This window comes from Phragmites australis, chromosome 1 (assembly GCF_958298935.1).
Source record: "Phragmites australis chromosome 1, lpPhrAust1.1, whole genome shotgun sequence".
Lineage (NCBI taxonomy): Eukaryota > Viridiplantae > Streptophyta > Magnoliopsida > Poales > Poaceae > Phragmites > Phragmites australis.
Genome location: NC_084921.1, coordinates 15,909,426 through 15,927,471, shown reverse-complemented (window position 1 = coordinate 15,927,471; position 18,046 = coordinate 15,909,426). Strand labels below are relative to the sequence as shown.

Here is an 18,046-nt window from a genome sequence, read left to right as displayed (position 1 = left end):
TTCACTGGGGACCCCAGCACTGATGGTTGCCAAGCGAACACGTTGGCGTTTGCCCAAAGGAAAGTGATGAGCTTGAGTTCATATTTGGAATCCAGTTTAGAACCGATCCGGACAGTCTTGGATGGCTTTGTTAGATCCAAAAGAACTGATTTGACTTCACCATGAGATTTTACAATGTCCTTTGGCCTTGAGTTCTTCATCTCCTTGTCAGGTTGATGCTGTGTGGCCATATCCAAACTTCGTTTGTCACAGTGTAAGCCTATTTTCATGCAGACCTGATGGTGATGAGTCCCTCCGGTCTTGGGATCTTCACGCACCGGTAAGCATAGTGCGTGGCTACTATGAATTTAGCAAGAGTCGGTCGTCCTAAGATGGCATTTTATGTCGTCTCAAAATTGACCACATCAAACAGAATTTTCTCTGTTCGAAAATTGTCTTACTTCCCAAAGGTGACGGGTAGCGATATCTGGCCAATGAGAGTGGCCAAAGATCCAGGTACTATACCATGAAAATCTTGAGTAACCGGTTTGATTGTAGATCATGATATTTGCATCCCTCCGAGTGCATTAGCGAAGAGGATGTTCAGGGAACTCCCTCCATCGATAAGAACTCAGGTAACCATGCAGTTGTTCATCTAGCCTCGACCATTATTGGGAAGCAACTTGGTTGTACGAAATTATTAGGGTAGTCTTCTTGGCTGAAGGAGATTTTAGTGTCCAACCACTTCACAACTTGTCGACCCTTGGGGATGGCAGCTAGAACTTCTTGGGCCACTACCTTGTATTATCGCTTGGACTCGTAGGACGCGGAACCACCAAACATGTAGTCGTTCACCTTCTCGCTCAGTTGAAAAGGCATCATATCTGTGTCATCCTCGCTACCGCCTGAGTTGGAATCCCCACTTTGGGTCACTATCTGGACCTTCTTTCCCTTGGCCGCTTGTTTGACTTCGCCCTTAACCAATTTTTTCCAAAGACAACACTCATAGATGTTGTGGTTGTCAGTTTGGTGGAAGTCGCACTAAGGCTTCTCGTCACGTTCGCCAGAACCTGATGTAAAGATTCTGCCCTGGGAAGGATCTGAATGTCGAGTAGATCTGCAAAAACCTCATCTAATTTAGTTTTCTTGCCCTTACCTCCCTTGGTGTCTTTCTTCCGCTTGCTTTGGACCTTGTCGCCACCAAGCCTGGGTTGTGGACCCTTGATGCCCTGAGTCTTTTCCTTAACGTAGAGTGCATCCTCGACCCTGGCTGACTTATCGATGATCTGCATGAGGTCCTTAACCATTTCAGGCTCCTTTCGGGCGATGTCTTTGACGTAACTCCATCTCTTAACCCCTTGGGTGAATGTCTCGATGATGTTGTTGTCATTAATCTTAGGGATAGTGTTCCGAGTGTTGCTAAAATATCGCACAAACTAGCGCAAGGTCTTGTTTTCCATTTGCTCACAGCGGTAGAGATCATTTTTTGTGCCAGGACAAACATACATACCCTGAAAGTTATTTTAGAACACGTCGCAGAGCTACTCCCACAAGTAAATTGTTCCTGGCGATAGATTGGTCAACCATGTCCTAACTGTCCCTTCAAGGATCGTGAGAAGGTAGATTTCCATTATCTTCTTGTTCCCATCAGCTACTTGGATGGTCATGGTATAGATGTAGAGAAACTCAATGGGATTTGTGTTTTCGTTGTATTTCTCAATCGTCCCAAGGTAGAACCTTGCTGGCTAACTTACGTTCTATAGATCTAGAGAGAATGACAGACATCCGTTGATGGCATCTTGCTTGGTTCTGGTGCCCCTGGGAATAGTTTCCATGACAATCGAAGATTGATCTTGATTCGACCGATGTTGGGACGTTTGCCGATTAGACCTATGGGAGGGGTGGTAGAAGAAGCTTCTTCAGAATCCCCCAAGAGTCTTCGCTGGTTATCGATGAACTGACACAGGTCATTGATCGAATGATCTTTCACTGGTGAGGTACGATGGTGGTTGTTTGCTTGATTGTCATCCCAAGAAATCATGTTCCTAGGGTTACACCTCTCCAGGTCAGATGCATCTCGTGAAGGAGGATTGCCTGGCCTGCCCCGGTTAGCATTGTTTTCGGCTAGGGCATGATCTTGTTTGTCAAGTTAACTATCAAGTTCACCCAATCCTTATCAGCTAGGATAGACAGATTTGTGGTCGGAGGGTGCGTGAAGGCCTCTTGTAGAAGGAGGATCCTCTTCACAGTCACATATTTAAAACGGCCAGCCCCTTGTTGATGATCAGAAGACTATATAATTGGGGCCCCGATAAGGGTCGGAGGTGGTGTGTCCGCGTGAGGCTGACCATTGCTTACCGTTGGGGCTGGAGGACACCGACCGTTTGTAGGGTCATCGCCATGATGACCCTGATCATCACCCTCGTTTCCGATAGCGAAAACTTCTCGGGGCTAATCTCTTCTGGAGGAGGCATCTAGATCTATCATGTATGCTTCATCGGATTGCTCCAGGTTGATATCTTGACAATCCATGTTGTCAAAAGTTACAGGGATAGATCCCGGCTTGCTGTGAATTGGGTATTCATAGTTGTCTTGGCAGCTGAGTGGTTTAAACTTGATGCCATAATCCTTCATGCATTGATCCATGAATCGACTTACCTCATCGCTTGAATCGTCACCAGAAAGTTCGTCACCAAAATCCACCCAATCGATCGCTGGTTCGTGAGGAAGAAAGGTAAAATTGTCGTAGAAATTGGTTTTCAGCAAAAAGCTTTGGGCGATGTCGATGGCATGTCACGTGTAGACTCTTCAACTCCTTTTGTTATGATCCCCACGGACGGTGCCAGCTATTGATGATTTGTAAATCACTGATCTAACGAACTTATTGAAGAATAGCCAGATGCTTAAGGAGACAAATAGCAAGGGAAACACACAGGGGTTTTTAGATAGGTCCAAGCCTCTTTGAGGATAATAACACTATGTCATGTTTGTCTTGTATTGATCTAAGCCTGTTATAAGGGGGTGTAGCTAGACTAGATGAATCTAAACCTAGTCGGTGACTTCTTCCTTTACTTTTGTTGGCATGTATGATCTTGTGGAACTCGTATCACTTAAGACAATTTGTTCTCGCTCCCCCTGTAGGGTCCCTCGGCTTTTGTATATATATGGGGATGTCGTATGTCCTCTGGACTCCTCCTTTCTGTTCTTAGATATAAACATTCCCGGCTACGGGTTGCCTTGGGCACCTAAGGCTAGTTTCCTTTCTTCCTGGGATCCCCTTCTCAGAGAAGGAGATATGCTCTGAGAATTATAGGACACCATGGGGTACCTGGATATGGTAACTATCCATTATTGATCGTCAGGGAGTGAAATCTTAGAGCGGCCAATGTGAAAAGTTGAAGTTGAAGCTATCGGATCACTTCTCTTAGTTCTAGATAGTAGCTTCACTCTTAGACTTAATAATGTAGTTTATGTTCCAACCATGAGGAGAAATATTGTTTCAGTGTCTTTTGTTGAACAATTGTAAGTTTGAATGTAATTTCAGAAACAATAAGTGCAAAGACAAACTTTATATACTTCCTCTAAATGAATCTGTGTCTCTGAATATTTGTAATGTGAATAAAAAGAGAAAGAGAAGTGCAAATAATGAGATTTGGAAACTGTGCCATTATCGTTTGGGCCACATTTCTAGGGGGGAATGGAGCATCTCATTAAGGAAGAGATTTTCCACCCTTTAGACTTCTCTGACTCTGACCACTGCACCTAATGATGAGCCTCAACAGTCCCAGAAGATCCTAACTCGTATAAAGAGCATTCGTCTTAGTGGCTTAATGCCATGAAGGATGAATTAAAGTCTAGAAGCGATAATGGTGAATGGGACCTAATAGAATTTCATGACAGAGCAAAAATAGTAGGTTATAAATGGGTCTACAAAGCAAAGCATGACTCTAAGGGAAACATCGAAATGTTCAAAGCAAAGCTCATACCAAAAGGCTGCTTACAAAAAGAAGGGATTGGTTATAACGAAGCTTTCTCTCCTGTATCTACTAATGGTTCTTTTAAAATTATTATGGTGCTTGTAGCTTACTATGATTTAGAAATGCATCAGATGGACGTCAAAACATCGTTACTTAATGGTGACTTCGAAGAAAATGTTTACATGGAAGACAAGGAACATATGGAATGTCAGCTTAAGAAATAAATTTATGGTCTAAAGTAAGCGTCTAGGTAGTGGTACCTCAAGTTTGATAAAGTCATTAGAAATTTTGACTTTAAGAAAGTAAAGTTGATATGCATTTATATAAAGTTTAAAGGAGAAAAATTCACCATCTTAGTTTTTATGTGGATGATATCTTATTGGCCAGCAGTGATAATGATATGTTGTTTGAGACCATAAGATTTCTTTCCTCTAATTCGGATATGAAGAATCTCAGTGAAGCTTCTTATGTTCTTGGCATTGAGATTCATCGAGATAGGTCCAAAAGAGTATTAGGTTTATCTCAAAAGGCATACATTGACAGAGTACTTAAGAAGTATAATATGCATAAGTGCTCTGCCTTGCCTACTCCTATTGTTAAGGGCAGAAAGTTTGGGACATTTCAATATACAATGTCCGAGAAACCAATATGAAACTGATCAGATGAAGTCGGTTCCTTATTCTTTAGCTGTCAGAAGCATTATGTATGCTCAAGTATGTACGCGTTCGGATTTAGTTTTTGTAAACGGGATGATTGACAGATATTAGTCAAATCCAGGATCGGACCACTGGAAAGGCATTAAAAAAGTCTTTCGCTATTTGTAAGGCACTAAGCACTACATGCTCATTTTAGAAAATCTAATAACTTTAAAGTTGTTGGTTATTCAGATGCAGACTTTGCGGTGTGTGTGGATACTAAGAAATCCATGACATGTTATATCCTCAGCCTTGCTAGAGGAGCTATCTCATGAAAAAACTCCAAACAGACACTTATGATATCGTCAATAATGCAAGCTGAGTTTGTAGCATGTTATGAGGCTACCAGGCAAGTTGTATGACTAAAGAACATTATTCCAGGATTAAGAGTGGTAGACAATATTTCATAACCACTTACGTTATACTATGATAATCAACATATAATTTTCTATACGAGTAACAACAAGTTGAGTGGTGCTACCAAATACATCAACATTAAGTATCATGATGTGAAAGATAGAATCCAAGATCAAACTATCAGTGTCAAGCATATAAGTACTAAGTCGATGCTCGTGGATCCGCTCACTAAAGAATTACCACCCATATGTTTTTGATCATGTTATCGGTATGGGGTTATTAGAAAGCCTATGATTATGTATAAAAGGACCATAAAGCAAATCAACTCCCATTAAGCATAATGAATATCCATTTCAAAATAGAGCAGTATCCTATAGGTAGTGGCATTTCATTGGGCGTTATAACGTTTTACCTTGGTGTGCTATTTTAATGAGAATGGACTTACGATGTCAGCTTTACCATCAATGGGAAGAATGTTGGATGTGATCTCGGCTTTCCTGACGTATCTCAACTAAAGACCGAGTCTTAAGGGGCTGAGCCCACTTACATGCTTTGATGGGAAGCACAACCAACCGATTGGTTGCGGTCCCACTTCGTGCTACGCCATATAAATATGGGGTGCCGACACCTCACGCTAAGACGATTCCCGTGAGGTTTAGCCTATCCATACACCCAAACTCTAAGATGATCCTGAGGGGTGCAAAAAACGGGGTGAAGGCCATCGCTGCCACTTCATCCACAACTATGTGTCAGCAACCAGCTGCATCACGACTACACCATGCAGTATATTGTCGGAAATTGTGCCTTCGTCGACAACATCCTAAAGCCAGCAACATCCTCACCAACATGATCATTGCTGTTGATCTGCCTCGAGCCATCATCAAGCACTAATGGCATCTCCGAGCTCCAGTCAATACATGCTTCCGCTCTTATGTGTGTGTTCAATGTGTGAAATTAGATCTAATGGGAATAAGAATCAATTAAGTCTAATAAAAAGGGCTACTCATCTAGATGACGCTGGCCTTATATGGAGGCCTTTCTATTCCATAAACGTGCGTTGGAACATGAAGCCGTGCACGGTCGCTAGAATGTGAACCAGTGCACACCCTTCGACCCTCTTCATTCGGCAATTTTCAACACCAAAAAATAAAATCTTCCCAAAAACAAAATCAAACATTCCTATTCAAAACTTGCAAGCTTTTATTCAATCATAGACTGAATTTTCAACCTGAATTTAGAAAACTTTCAAAATCATATAATCATAAACTTTTCTTTAAAAAAATAAAAAAACATTCAAATCACAAATCCAAAACTTTTTGCACCTCAACATTCAAATCATATATATCAAAAACATTTTACGCCCCACACAAATAAGAAACTTTCTACATCCTAAGAAGTTTGGGTTAGCCAAGAACACACCGCCCGACACAGTGGCACAACCTCTCCGGCGGAGCCGGCACGACCTCCTCCGATGCCACAAACTCCCCAACGAAGGTGTTTTTTTAGTGTGTGAGAGAAAGCAAAAAGGGTGTGAGAAAGGAGGGAGGGAGGGATGCAGCACTCCTGGTTTTAGTTAGGGGCTGTTTGGTAGCCTGCACCAGTCCTAACTCGCATCTCTAGATGTAGCTCTGGCTGTTTGGATGGTTGCACGCGAGTGAGAGTCTGGATGAGCAGAAGCAAAATCACGGTTGCAGTCTGGCTCTCAGGAAACGGATTTTGAATTCGTTTCTTTTGGGCCAAGCTACAATAGTGATAATATTAGCATATAATTAGTGAGCATTAACACATATTAGTACATTTCAAATTAGATTAAAGCTTAATATGATAAATTAAGTACTATAGAGTGTATTTATTCAAAATAAATATCATGTTAATACTTATTTTTTTATTTCAATCTCATGCAACGTATACTCATGTGGACAACTAAATATAATTTTTTTCTAGCCAGACTAAGTACATGCAATTAACTAAATAAATAACACTATAGGCATATAGCATGATTTAAATGAGCTTAACTCACTGAATATGAGTTAGGGTAAACTATATGCGCAACCAAACGGGCCTTTAAATAGCATGAGAGAGATAGAGAGGCAATGCCAAACTTCATCTCGATTGGCAGTGGTTTAAATAGCATGAGAGAGATAGAGAGGCAATGCCAAACTTCATCTCGATTGGCAGTGGTCCCACCGTACGTTCAATGACTTTCGGACGGAAAAAAATTTATAAGATCTGATCTCACCTGTAGACCACTTTCAGACATCGATACGTGTTTTTCACCACAGGGAAACGCACATACAGATATCGCTGGATCAAGAATAAACAACGTAGATACAGGTCTCACAAGAGTCTTTCCCACCCCGAGTCTTGGCAGTTCCACGTCATATGTGTTCGCTATACCCACAGGTCATAGGGTGTGCTCACAAACCATCACTTAAGTCTTATTTGGTATGGTTTGAATTTTAAAGCATGTTTTATTTCCTTTCGAGGAAAAGTATGTTTTCATATTAACTACATTATTTCCTATGAAATTCACACAAAGTTCTCACGACAGACTCATGTTTTAAACGAGGTATTAACTTAACAGTCAGCTCATAATTAGAGTGCGTTTGGTTGGAGGACGAAGTTAGACGGTACAGGACCATTCATGTTTTTGGATGGAATGAACGAATTATCAGTTTAGTTGGGATGGATGAGATGAGTCAGTTTTCTGTTTAGTTAGTGGGATTAGAGTGGATATAATGATCTATTTATATTTATAGTACATCACATAATAAGAATATTAATGAATGTTCTCATATTTTTAGGAATTTATTTAAGGCATTAAAAATTGTTAGAAGTTATAAAAAGTAGAATTTTTTAGAGAATTTTAATTAAGTATTACCTCATATTTTTTTATCAAACCAATTAAAATGAGTTGCTAGTGAGCTCTAGTTTACTCATAAAAATATTTAGAATTTTTAGACCACTTTTATACTTTCAAATAAAATTAGGAGTTAAATAAAAAATCACAATGCACACGGACGAGCACAGCACGGGACGAGCGTGAACCTGGATGGAGCGATCTGGTTGATTCGACCGGATTAAGCCATCCAGCATCTACGTCAAATATTCGATGAAACAGACCACCTCATCCACCTGAGCAGCGAACCAAACACCACCGTCTTCTAGATGGTCATCTCCCGAATAGAGCGAACCTATCAACCAAATGGACCCTTAACCACTAATGTTCTTTTTTATTTTATTTTGAGATGGCTCACAATTAACTAAAGTGCTCCTTATTCCCATATTCCAATAGTTCATTTTACTCAAAAGAAAATAACAATAGAAATTGAGAAAAATTGATTATATATCTCAAAGTTAATTAACATTTAATAATATATCTAAAATTAACCACCTTTAAATTATATGTCAACTGACTAGTTTGTAACGAAATTTATACTCGTCTCTCTTACCTTTGTTACGTGTCTTCGATCTAAAAAAACGTCTCCTAGAACGTCAGGCCCGCATGGATTCCAGCCAGGCCGAGCATTCCTTCGCTCGGGCTCAACTGGCCTAGGAAAGCCCGCGTTGAGAGGAAGGAGGCCCAGAGCCCGAAATCCCAATCCCCAGCTCAGCTGATGCGTTGCCTTGCCTGCATCGGACGCGACTCTCGTCTCCCTGGGATCGCCCTGCCCTAGTCTCTCGTCCGCTTCATTCCCAAGCCGAGCAACAGAGAGGAAAGAAGCAGAAATTTCCGCACCATGTTCAAGAAGTGAGTCACCTCGTGCCCCCACTTCTCCATCTAACCATCTTCTTCCCGGTACTCCCTCCGATTCGCCGTTCAATGATTCGATCTGTCGTTTCTGGTCTGCTCTCTTTATGCCTGTATTCACCGATCTGTGGCAGATTATCGTGTATGCTGAGACCTAGATGGGTGTACTATTCTTTAATTTTTGCCGTGAACTGGCCGCCAGTGGAGCTCGGCCGGTTCGATTTTATCTCTGTTTTTTTTGGGGGGTGGGGGGGGGGGGTGCTTGGATCAGGGATCTGTGCAGAACACCATCCCCTTCGGCCGCTTAGATTTTGTTTGAAGCGTAGTGGGTGGCTTTATGGAAGCATCGATGTGACATTAGTGGTGGTGGGGATACAGTTTTTGATGCGCGAGTTGCAATGTGGTGATGCTGTTCAATGTTGCGTCGAGTATTCTGCGTACTAGTGTTGATATAAGGTAGTCGGAGTTTATAGCTGTTGAGGTGTGCGGATCCCCGACCAGCGAGGGCCGAACGCCCAGGCAAGAAGAAGCAGCCCCCCAGCTTGGCAGTAAGACAGACAAGGCTATGAAGCAACGGGGTGTTGACCTCAACGCAACACAGGAGCGGTGCCCTCGACTCACCCACAGCGCCGGTGCAGCAGAAGGAAGTGCACCGACGAGCCACTGGGAGACACGGCACAACGGCTGCCTAGCACGTCGATGCACAGAACAGCGTCGCGCCGCTGGGCCAGAAGGAGGCTGCCGCGCAGCACCACCGCCGCCTCGTCAACGGACCGCCACGCCACTGAACCGTCACACAACACCACCAACTCACTGGTCGAAGCCAAAGCCGCAACACATCAACAGCCCGAACTCAGCTCCAAGGGCGACAACAACATGGGCACGGTGGAGATGGGCAACAAGCCGGCGAGGGACGGTGACGACATGGTGGCCGGGACGAATGAAGATGTGGCGGCGCATCACCGGGCCGCCTGGTGCCTGGATCCGATCGGCGGGCCACCCCGCCGCATCGCCGAGCGCATGAGACCTGCCGTTGGGCCATCGCGCCACGCCATGTCGCACCGCCAAGCCACCACACTGTGCTATTAGGGGCACAGATCTGGCCAGTGCGCCCCTGGATAGCCGCGTCGCGCTGACAAGCATGCGGAACAGCCCACCACGCCATCAGGCGCGTAGATCCGGTCACCACCCCACATCGACCAGCGCACCGCACCAAGGATCTTCCCGCAGACTCGCCGAGTGCAGCCATCTAGGATGCCCCGATACGCGATACGGATACGTCGATCAGGTACGACGATACGGGGATACGAGAGTTCTGAAAAACAAGGATACACCGATACGACGGGTGTATATATATATATATATATTAAAAATAAAAAGGCAACAATTATAGAGAATGATATGAATGATTCCTCGTACCAACAAATCGAGTTCAAGTTCAAATAGATAATACCAGTATACTACTAGTCTACTAGTAGACTACAGGTTCAAATAGTGCACTACATTATATGGGTAAATGGGTTGAAAAAATGGGCTCTTGAGATGATGGGCTTCAATTTGAGGGGTTATGGGCAGTGAATAATCGGAGGAGTATCGGGAAGTATCGGAGGAGTATCGGGATTATTTTTATTTATTTTTTGGGTTGTATTTTTTGATACTTTTCCGATACCGTATCGAAGACGTATGGCGCGTATCGGTATCGAATACGTATCACGATACGGATACAACACTTCAGGGACGTATCAGGGTACGCTAGGCAGCCACAACAAAATGGACGCGAAGGGGAAGAAGAGAGGGAGAGGGAAGGAGAAAAGGAAGCCGCGACGGCTGCGCCGAGGAGACTGTTGAGGTGGGGAGGCGGGGGGTTGGGGTCTCCCTTTAGTCGCCTCCGAAGGCGACATGAGGGCCCTCCGTGAAGTGGACCATAAATTATTTTAGCACAACCACAATGATTTTTGCTCTCTGAAAACCTTTTTCTACCTTTTGGAGCCTCGGATTCTTGACCCATACAACAATGGGGGCTTTAGAATAACCTAGCCACTAATCCTCTCATGCACCCATGATTGCTTCAATTTTTTTTGAGTGATATTTCTATTGTGTGGTTGCTTGGGTTATTGTGTTGCTATGGCCACATTCCTTTACTTTATATAACACTCCTTGTTCTCCTCCGAGTCCAAAAAGAATTCGAATACTGTAGGATATGAGTTACGTATTTTTTAACATCTCTGGTGACAGGTACTGGGGGTAATTTATGCATCTTTTGAATCGGTATCAATTTACACTATAGTTTGGTCATAATATAAGTGCAGTCCCATTAATGTTTGAGTTTGACCAGGAATAAGGGCATTATGAATTTCTGTTATAGTGTCATTTGTAGTTCTAGAATGTTTATTTGTTGCTGGAACCATCAGTATTCCTATGATTATACAAAGTAACTGACTTGTGGTTCTTGTTCCCAATTAAAGTTTTGAGCCCCCATGACAATACATTTGCTTTGTGCAAAAGTTCATTCCAGATTGTTGTAAGCATATGACGTTGATGGTTGCTTAAATGGGGGAACTTTCCATGAACAATGATTGGTATATATGGCATGATCATGTGTTGTCCCCATAAATATTGTTCTTAAGCTGAAATTGTTTTAACCTGACATCATGATTTTGTTAAACATTGTTGTATACCTTATGATTATATATATTATCTGTAGATTGCAGAATGATTCATGGCCTGGAAGGTCATTATACCCTATGCAAGTTTTTTTTCATCTTTTGTTGCAATTGTTTGGCATTTTAACACAATTTTGCTCTTTTTGATCTCCAGGTTCTCTTCAGAAGATATATCTGGGCAGAATCAAGTTAAGGCCTCTGTACAGAGAAGGATTCGGCAAAGTATTGCTGATGAGGTTGTGTTATTACAAACAATCTACTTGGACCTATATTTCCATTTCATTTCAGTTGCAAAATCTGCTGTCTAGCTTACTGAAACTAACTTCATTGCAGTACCCTAGCCTTGAACCTTTGCTAGATGACTTGCTCCCAAAGAAGTCACCTATGATTGTTGTTAAATGGTTAGTGGTTTCTCTTTCTTGTTCAACATGTTTTCTAGCCGGTCATTATGTTTGTACTATGATATTAGCACATTCAAAAATCAAAATTATATTTGATAACACCTTTTTTACAACTTGTTCAAGTTCAGCATAAGTATATGTACATGTATCTTTGGCACAATTATTTCAAATAAATAAACTTCGTTTCTTTCACTTGCAAGAATGTGTGTGGCCTTTCAAGTGCACTAATCGCAGTTGCTTTGTGACTTTCATGCTGTAGCCAAAACCATTTGAATCTTGTGGTGGTGAATAATGTCCCACTATTTTTCAACATCCGTGATGGTCCTTACATGCCAACCCTGCGTCTTCTTCATCAGTGTAATTTTCTTCCTTATAATTTTCCTGGCATGTTGTTTTCATCTCTACACCCTTTTTACCATGATGTACAGTATCATTTGTGAAATTTTAGGGTTCAACCTTTTCGTATTTGGTCATCTAGATATGTTAGGGTGCCATCATTCTTTGAGTTTGCCTGTTGGAAATATTAACTGGAATGAAACTATGCTTACGTTTGATCAGATCCTGATATCATGAAAAAGTTCCAAGTGGATAGAGGTGCTATTAAATTTGTTCTCTCCGGTGCAAACATAATGTGTCCTGGATTGACATCACCTGGTGGTGTCTTGGATGATGAAGTCGAAGGGGAAACACCAGTGGTAACTACTTATTCTAAACTTCTAATTCATCCCTTTATAGATGCTGAGAATGATTCTTATCTACTTCAGTAGGCTGTCACAGTTTGCGACAAAACATGTTTATATTTTAGTATGCTTCTAATTTTCTTTTCACTTGAGTAAAACTCTGCAGTCTGCAAATTATCGTATATTATCCATAGTAAGTTAATTTTCTTTGTATTGTTGATTTATGCACCATAGTTCATGTTAGATTCTTAGCAACCTTCTTGCTTCCCTGAATATGCCTACTGCTACTCTCATCTTTTCGGTTCAAACCTGTTTTGCCAGGCTATAATGGCTGAAGGAAAACAACACGCATTGGCAATTGGATATACAAAAATGTCAGCGAATGACATGTAAGTTCCTTTTTGAAGGATTGCTCAATACTAGTGCTTCTTAGTCTGTAAATTATACCTGTGAAGTGTGAACCTTGCACTCATGCTTGTTTCTTTACTCTGTTTTTGAGTATTCGTTCATGTTCAGCCCTAGTGGTTTCAAGTGGTTGATGTGTACATGTGATAGATTCCGCATGATGAGCTACTTCTATTTTCTAGTGATGCCTGCCAATGCATTCTGAGCATGAAACAATGTACTGCATATATGCTAACAGAAAGATATCTTAACATTACATCCCACATAATCTTAGGTACTAACATGCCTTCTGTTGGCAATGCTGCTCCTGTTTTTTGTAGAAGGACCATCAACAAAGGAATTGGAGTTGACAACATGCACTATCTAAATGATGGCCTATGGAAGGTACTCTGCTTTCCCTCTCTCTCTCATTATTTTCCTCCTCAAATAGTGGATATTGCATTCTTGCATTTTGTTGTAATTGAAGCATAGCAAGTGGATTTGCTACCTTACACTGTAGAGTTATAGCAATAAGTACTTTATGGCAAATGTGCAGTACTTTGTTCATGAGTACTGCAATGAGATTGTTGGAAAATATATCTAGGCTATTCGTCAAACTTCAGCTTGGATGATACTGACCATCTTGCTTTGACAGATGGAACGGCTTGAATAAGTTGAACGCACTGAGGGATGCAGAATTTGCGGCATGGGCGTGTTTGAGTTGTAATGATCAGTGGGACCATGTATCTACACAGCTGGTATCGTTTAAGCAGATGAACCAGAGGCTACATTTGCGCTGAGAGAAGTTTACTCGACCCTTTGGTGTTAGAGATATCTGTCGACACTGACTTATGAATGCTGCGTGCAACGCTTTATATGGCAGTGCGATGCTGCGATCCTTGTGTAATGCTGTTGCCTTATCACTGATCGTTGTGCATTCACCACAATAAGTTGAAAGGGGAAAAAGGGTTGAAATCCATAAAGCTCGACTTGAGTCATTTGATTTGTCAGTTTGCTCATGTTAACTTATTTTCGTTGACTAACACCCCATGGGTAGATAGGTTGTTCATAAACATCATTTTGAAGTTATTTTTTGCGGTCTCTGACGTTATACTGGATCATGTTAGGGCACATTCAACCAACCTAGCACGGCAAGTAATAAATCAGATTACAAACCTAACCAGTTGAGTCCAAAACTTGTGCAATTGGTGTTTGCATGCTGAATAAAAAAGTATTTTTTGGTTGAATAGCCAAATATACTGAGTTCCTTGTGGCACAATAAACATTGGAAAAAGAGTGGCGAGATGACTTACGGTGGTGAGATGACATGCCGTCTGACGACAATAGCGTGAAGAGAAACACGAGTGCAAGCATGGTAAGCACAGTGGCGCGGAAGGCAGCCGTGCACAGAGAGTGGCTGGAGGTTGAAGATGAGGGTAATTTGGCAACATAGAGATCTTTTCATGGCAAAAACTAGCGCCTTCTTTGCTCCAGATTCGGTCGAATCTGTCACTCTCCTCCGGATCTATGTTGCGGGAGGGAAGCTTGATCAAGCGGCGATGTGGGGGCTTGCAATGGTGGCCTGGTTCATGTGTGGTGGTATGCTCGCCGTTGCAGTCCGTCCCCATGGGCCATGGCCATGCCTTTGGTTAGGTCGATTGGGGTACGACATGGATGGTGGATTCAATTTGTGGTCTGACGGATGATTTGATAGTTTGTCTTGAGGCTATGTATTTGGAATGATTCTATCGGTGATGACAGAATTGAGTGAGGTATGTGATGCTCATTCCCTCTTTAGAGGCGTCGTTTCAAAGGCAGAAACCTCCACCTCTTTGCTGACGTGATGGATAATGGAGTATGGCTATGGATGCTTATGAGCTTTTTTTTTTGGGATAATTTGGATCTTAAGCTTTGTTGCGATCAACTGGTGATGAGGCTAGTGTCGTCACCAAGTTGGTCGGTGTGGGCATATCCCTATCCCCTCCCCCATGTAGGTGATGAGGGAGGACCAAAATTTTCAGGCATCATTGAGATCCGATTGATTTGCAAAGAAAGATATTGAAGGCCAGCCTTCTCCCCTATGTTGGTGAGGGAAGTAGCGACAACGCCACATAAATACTTGGTGGTTATGAGCTAGAAGACAGATGTGTTGTTCTCTTTTTTTTTTTGTTTTCCTCCTTTTTTAGTCTTCTAAAGTCGATTTGTTTCGGTATATTTAGGTGATGGTGGTGCAATGGCTATGTATATCCTAGACGTCTTAACATCTTATTGATGTAGAAGTTGGGAGAGTGTGTAGTGGATCCACACATCCCAAACTTTTCCAGCTCATGTACAAGCATAAGAATCTTACCTATATTGACACAGGCACACAACTCAATTCCAAAACACCTAAAATATCTGACTTCATCTACTCTAAAAACAGAATTATCCACGTTGGTGAACAATCCTTCGTGTAGTAACACCATAAAAAAATCCGAGCAATCTCGTGCAACACTATAATCCGGAATTTGATCAGACACAGGCTACGCACCCACGCTTGGCCAAAGATAGGCGACTATCATAACAAAAGATTGCATTTTTAGGGAACATTTGCTAAATATTACTGAACCATATACGCAAGCATAACTTGTCTGGATGTCAGCTGGTCATGGACCATCGGTCAGAATTTCAATAGATGAAATCATGAAATCCCATACAGCATTGTACCTATATCAACACAGCTCAATTCCAAAACGCCCAAAATATTCAACTTTTCACTGTAATACAAAATTATTGGTATTGGAGGATAATCCTCCGTGTAGTTACATCATCAAAATATGAACAATAATCCGTGTTGCCCTGGAATTATATCACAGACATAGCCTACACGCCCATGCTTGGCTATGATCGCTGAATGGCACTACGAAAAGATTGCATTTTTGGGGAAATTTGCTAACGATCGCTGAACTATAAACACAATTCATACAGATTCCATGTGTTCACTGAAATGCTAAAGCACATATCCAAAGAGTGAACTAAACCAGCATAGCCACAAGCATTACCTGCATCAGGCTTCCACGTCGGCGGCCAGAGCGGCGCGGTGCTCAGTGACCAGCCGATCGAGCTCATCTATCGTCGCGGCATCCGCCTTGTCCAGGTCGACCTCCACCTTCCCTTTCTTCTCCAGCAGGCACGCACCCCGCTCCTTCAGGATCCCGGTCACCGTCCGCTGCACGCTATCCGGCAGAGCTAGTCGGTGAACCCCAGCTTGCGCTCGGTATCCGGCGGCGGCGGGAGCTCCGCAAGGATCGAGGCCAACCCGGCCTCGAAGATCCCGGAGAGCTCGGCCGCGCTCTCATACACGGGGTCGCCCCGGTTGTTGTACGACATGGCGTTGCGGAACGTGAGGCGGACGTCGGCGGCGAACGCGAGCGGGTCGGCGTAGCGGCGGCGCTCGAGGCGGCGGACGACGGTGCCGAGGTCCACGGGGTCGCGGACGACGGCGTAGTAGTCGTGGAGGCCGAGGGCGCGCCACCGGCGCGGCGAACACCCACCCGTCCTCACGCCGCAGCAGCTCGTCCAGGAGCGCGCGGAGGAGATCGGCGCCTCCCGCGCCGCCCACGGGAGCCGCCGTCCGCCGCCGCTTGTGGCTGGGCTCCTTGTGGAAGCCGGGCGGCGGGCGCTTCGGCCGCGGCATCGTCAGAGGGTTTTGGAGGGTTCATATTTCGGCGAATTCCGTAGCCAACCCAACACTATCGGAGCATCCCCGACCGGCTGAATAACCGATTATTTGCCCTGAAATTATCACTTATTCACTCATGTCAATAAAATATAAGATTATCTAAATTAATGACTAAGAACTAAGTGATAAATAAGTAAAAATATTTCTTAACAGCAGCAAAAAGACAATTAACTCGTGTGTATGAAAACCGGTATATAGGCCGAGAACTGAAACGTAAAATTGGTTGTTTCATTATAAACAGGAAATTTTATCTATGCTATAAAACCAAAGGTGATACTAAAAAATACCTTCATTATATCTCCCCTATCATATATACGACCATCTTATTAATTTTTTTTCCATCCATACCACCATCTGTTAACATCCGCCGTGTTGACGAGCCGTGAAGACCAAAATACTCCTTTGTGGGAGGCGACGAGCTCACTGGTCTTTATGGCGGCCACGAGCTCTCCTGTCGCTAGCTCACCATTGCTTCGGTAGCGCTAGGCTCACCCACTGTTGCTTCGGTAGTGCCAGCCATTTTGACGAGCCGTATGAGATCCACAAGCACAGGGACGTCAAGCTCTTGTACAAGTAAGCAGCCATACAAAGGCTCACTCACCAATCTTTGCACTGATTTCTCTTGAGTGCTTATGATAGGTCAATTATTACAGCTAACAACCATCAAAGAACCAGATAGATGAAGAATTTGTGTTCATCACTTCAAAGATTTCATCTAAGTCCCGCTTCACAGATATATTTGAGGAGGAATCTGGATATCTGCATCTGTTGCCCGCCACTGCAAATTCCCGCCACCATCATCCTCTCAAGGTCGCATTGACTTCTTCCTTTCGTCACCTAGCTCGCAAGCATCTGGGCGCCCATGCCATCCCACTCGTGTGCAAGCTCGCCGCCATTCCAGAGGTCCCCCTATTCAATTGGATTCACACATCCGAGTTTTCTGCCATTTCGTCTGACGTTTTTTCAAGCGGGCGATGCGTCGGTTCAGCGTGGCATGGTACTCTTCCCGCTGACGATGTTGGCATTGGCGACGACAAAGTATGTGCGGGAGGTGAGTGAGGCGGTGACAAATGTGCTGATATTGGCACTCACCGTGTTGTCCGTGGTCGTCACCCTCGTGCTCATGGTCTTCACCACCCTATGCACCGGCGAACTGCTATCCATGACTCATCAGGATGATGGCCGAGGTGGGGGTGGTGTCCGGAAAGAATGGAGGCGGCGACCGAGGGAGGGTAATTTCATCCCAAGGAAAGCTGCCGTGAAGGCGGAGGGGTATTTGGTGGTACAAGTGGAAGAATATGGAGAGGGTATGGATGAAAGGGGGGAAGAATCGGTGGTATTTTTGGGTACCGGTTGAGATTTGATGGCATGAATGAAAAATTCCATTATGAATTGCTAATCTAAGTGGGCATGTAGATGCGATCAAGATCTAAAAAAT

At 43.4% G+C, this 18,046-nt stretch overlaps 1 protein-coding gene and 1 pseudogene across 1 annotated transcript; one reads left to right on the top strand and one right to left on the bottom strand.

Moving 5' to 3' along the window:
- The first annotated feature begins 8,598 nt into the window (after positions 1-8,598).
- On the top strand, positions 8,599-13,885 carry LOC133911134 (uncharacterized). Its single transcript, XM_062353340.1, has 8 exons — positions 8,599-8,759; positions 11,577-11,658; positions 11,756-11,823; positions 12,083-12,180; positions 12,382-12,518; positions 12,825-12,892; positions 13,229-13,292; positions 13,543-13,885. Exons 1-8 carry the CDS (start codon positions 8,749-8,751, stop codon positions 13,558-13,560), a joined length of 546 nt encoding a protein of 181 aa, XP_062209324.1. The 5' UTR covers positions 8,599-8,748; the 3' UTR covers positions 13,561-13,885.
- A 1,744-nt stretch (positions 13,886-15,629) lies between these two features.
- LOC133888060 (transcription factor GTE4-like) lies at positions 15,630-16,628 on the bottom strand (annotated as a pseudogene).
- Between the last annotated feature and the right edge of the window lie 1,418 nt (positions 16,629-18,046).

Bases quoted from the DNA above. Each gene is read 5' to 3' on its own strand.
- LOC133911134 (XM_062353340.1), top strand. The intron at 11,659-11,755 runs GTTGTGTTATTA...ACTTCATTGCAG, and splicing joins GGCAAAGTATTGCTGATGAG to TACCCTAGCCTTGAACCTTT. The intron at 12,519-12,824 runs GTAACTACTTAT...CTGTTTTGCCAG, and splicing joins TCGAAGGGGAAACACCAGTG to GCTATAATGGCTGAAGGAAA.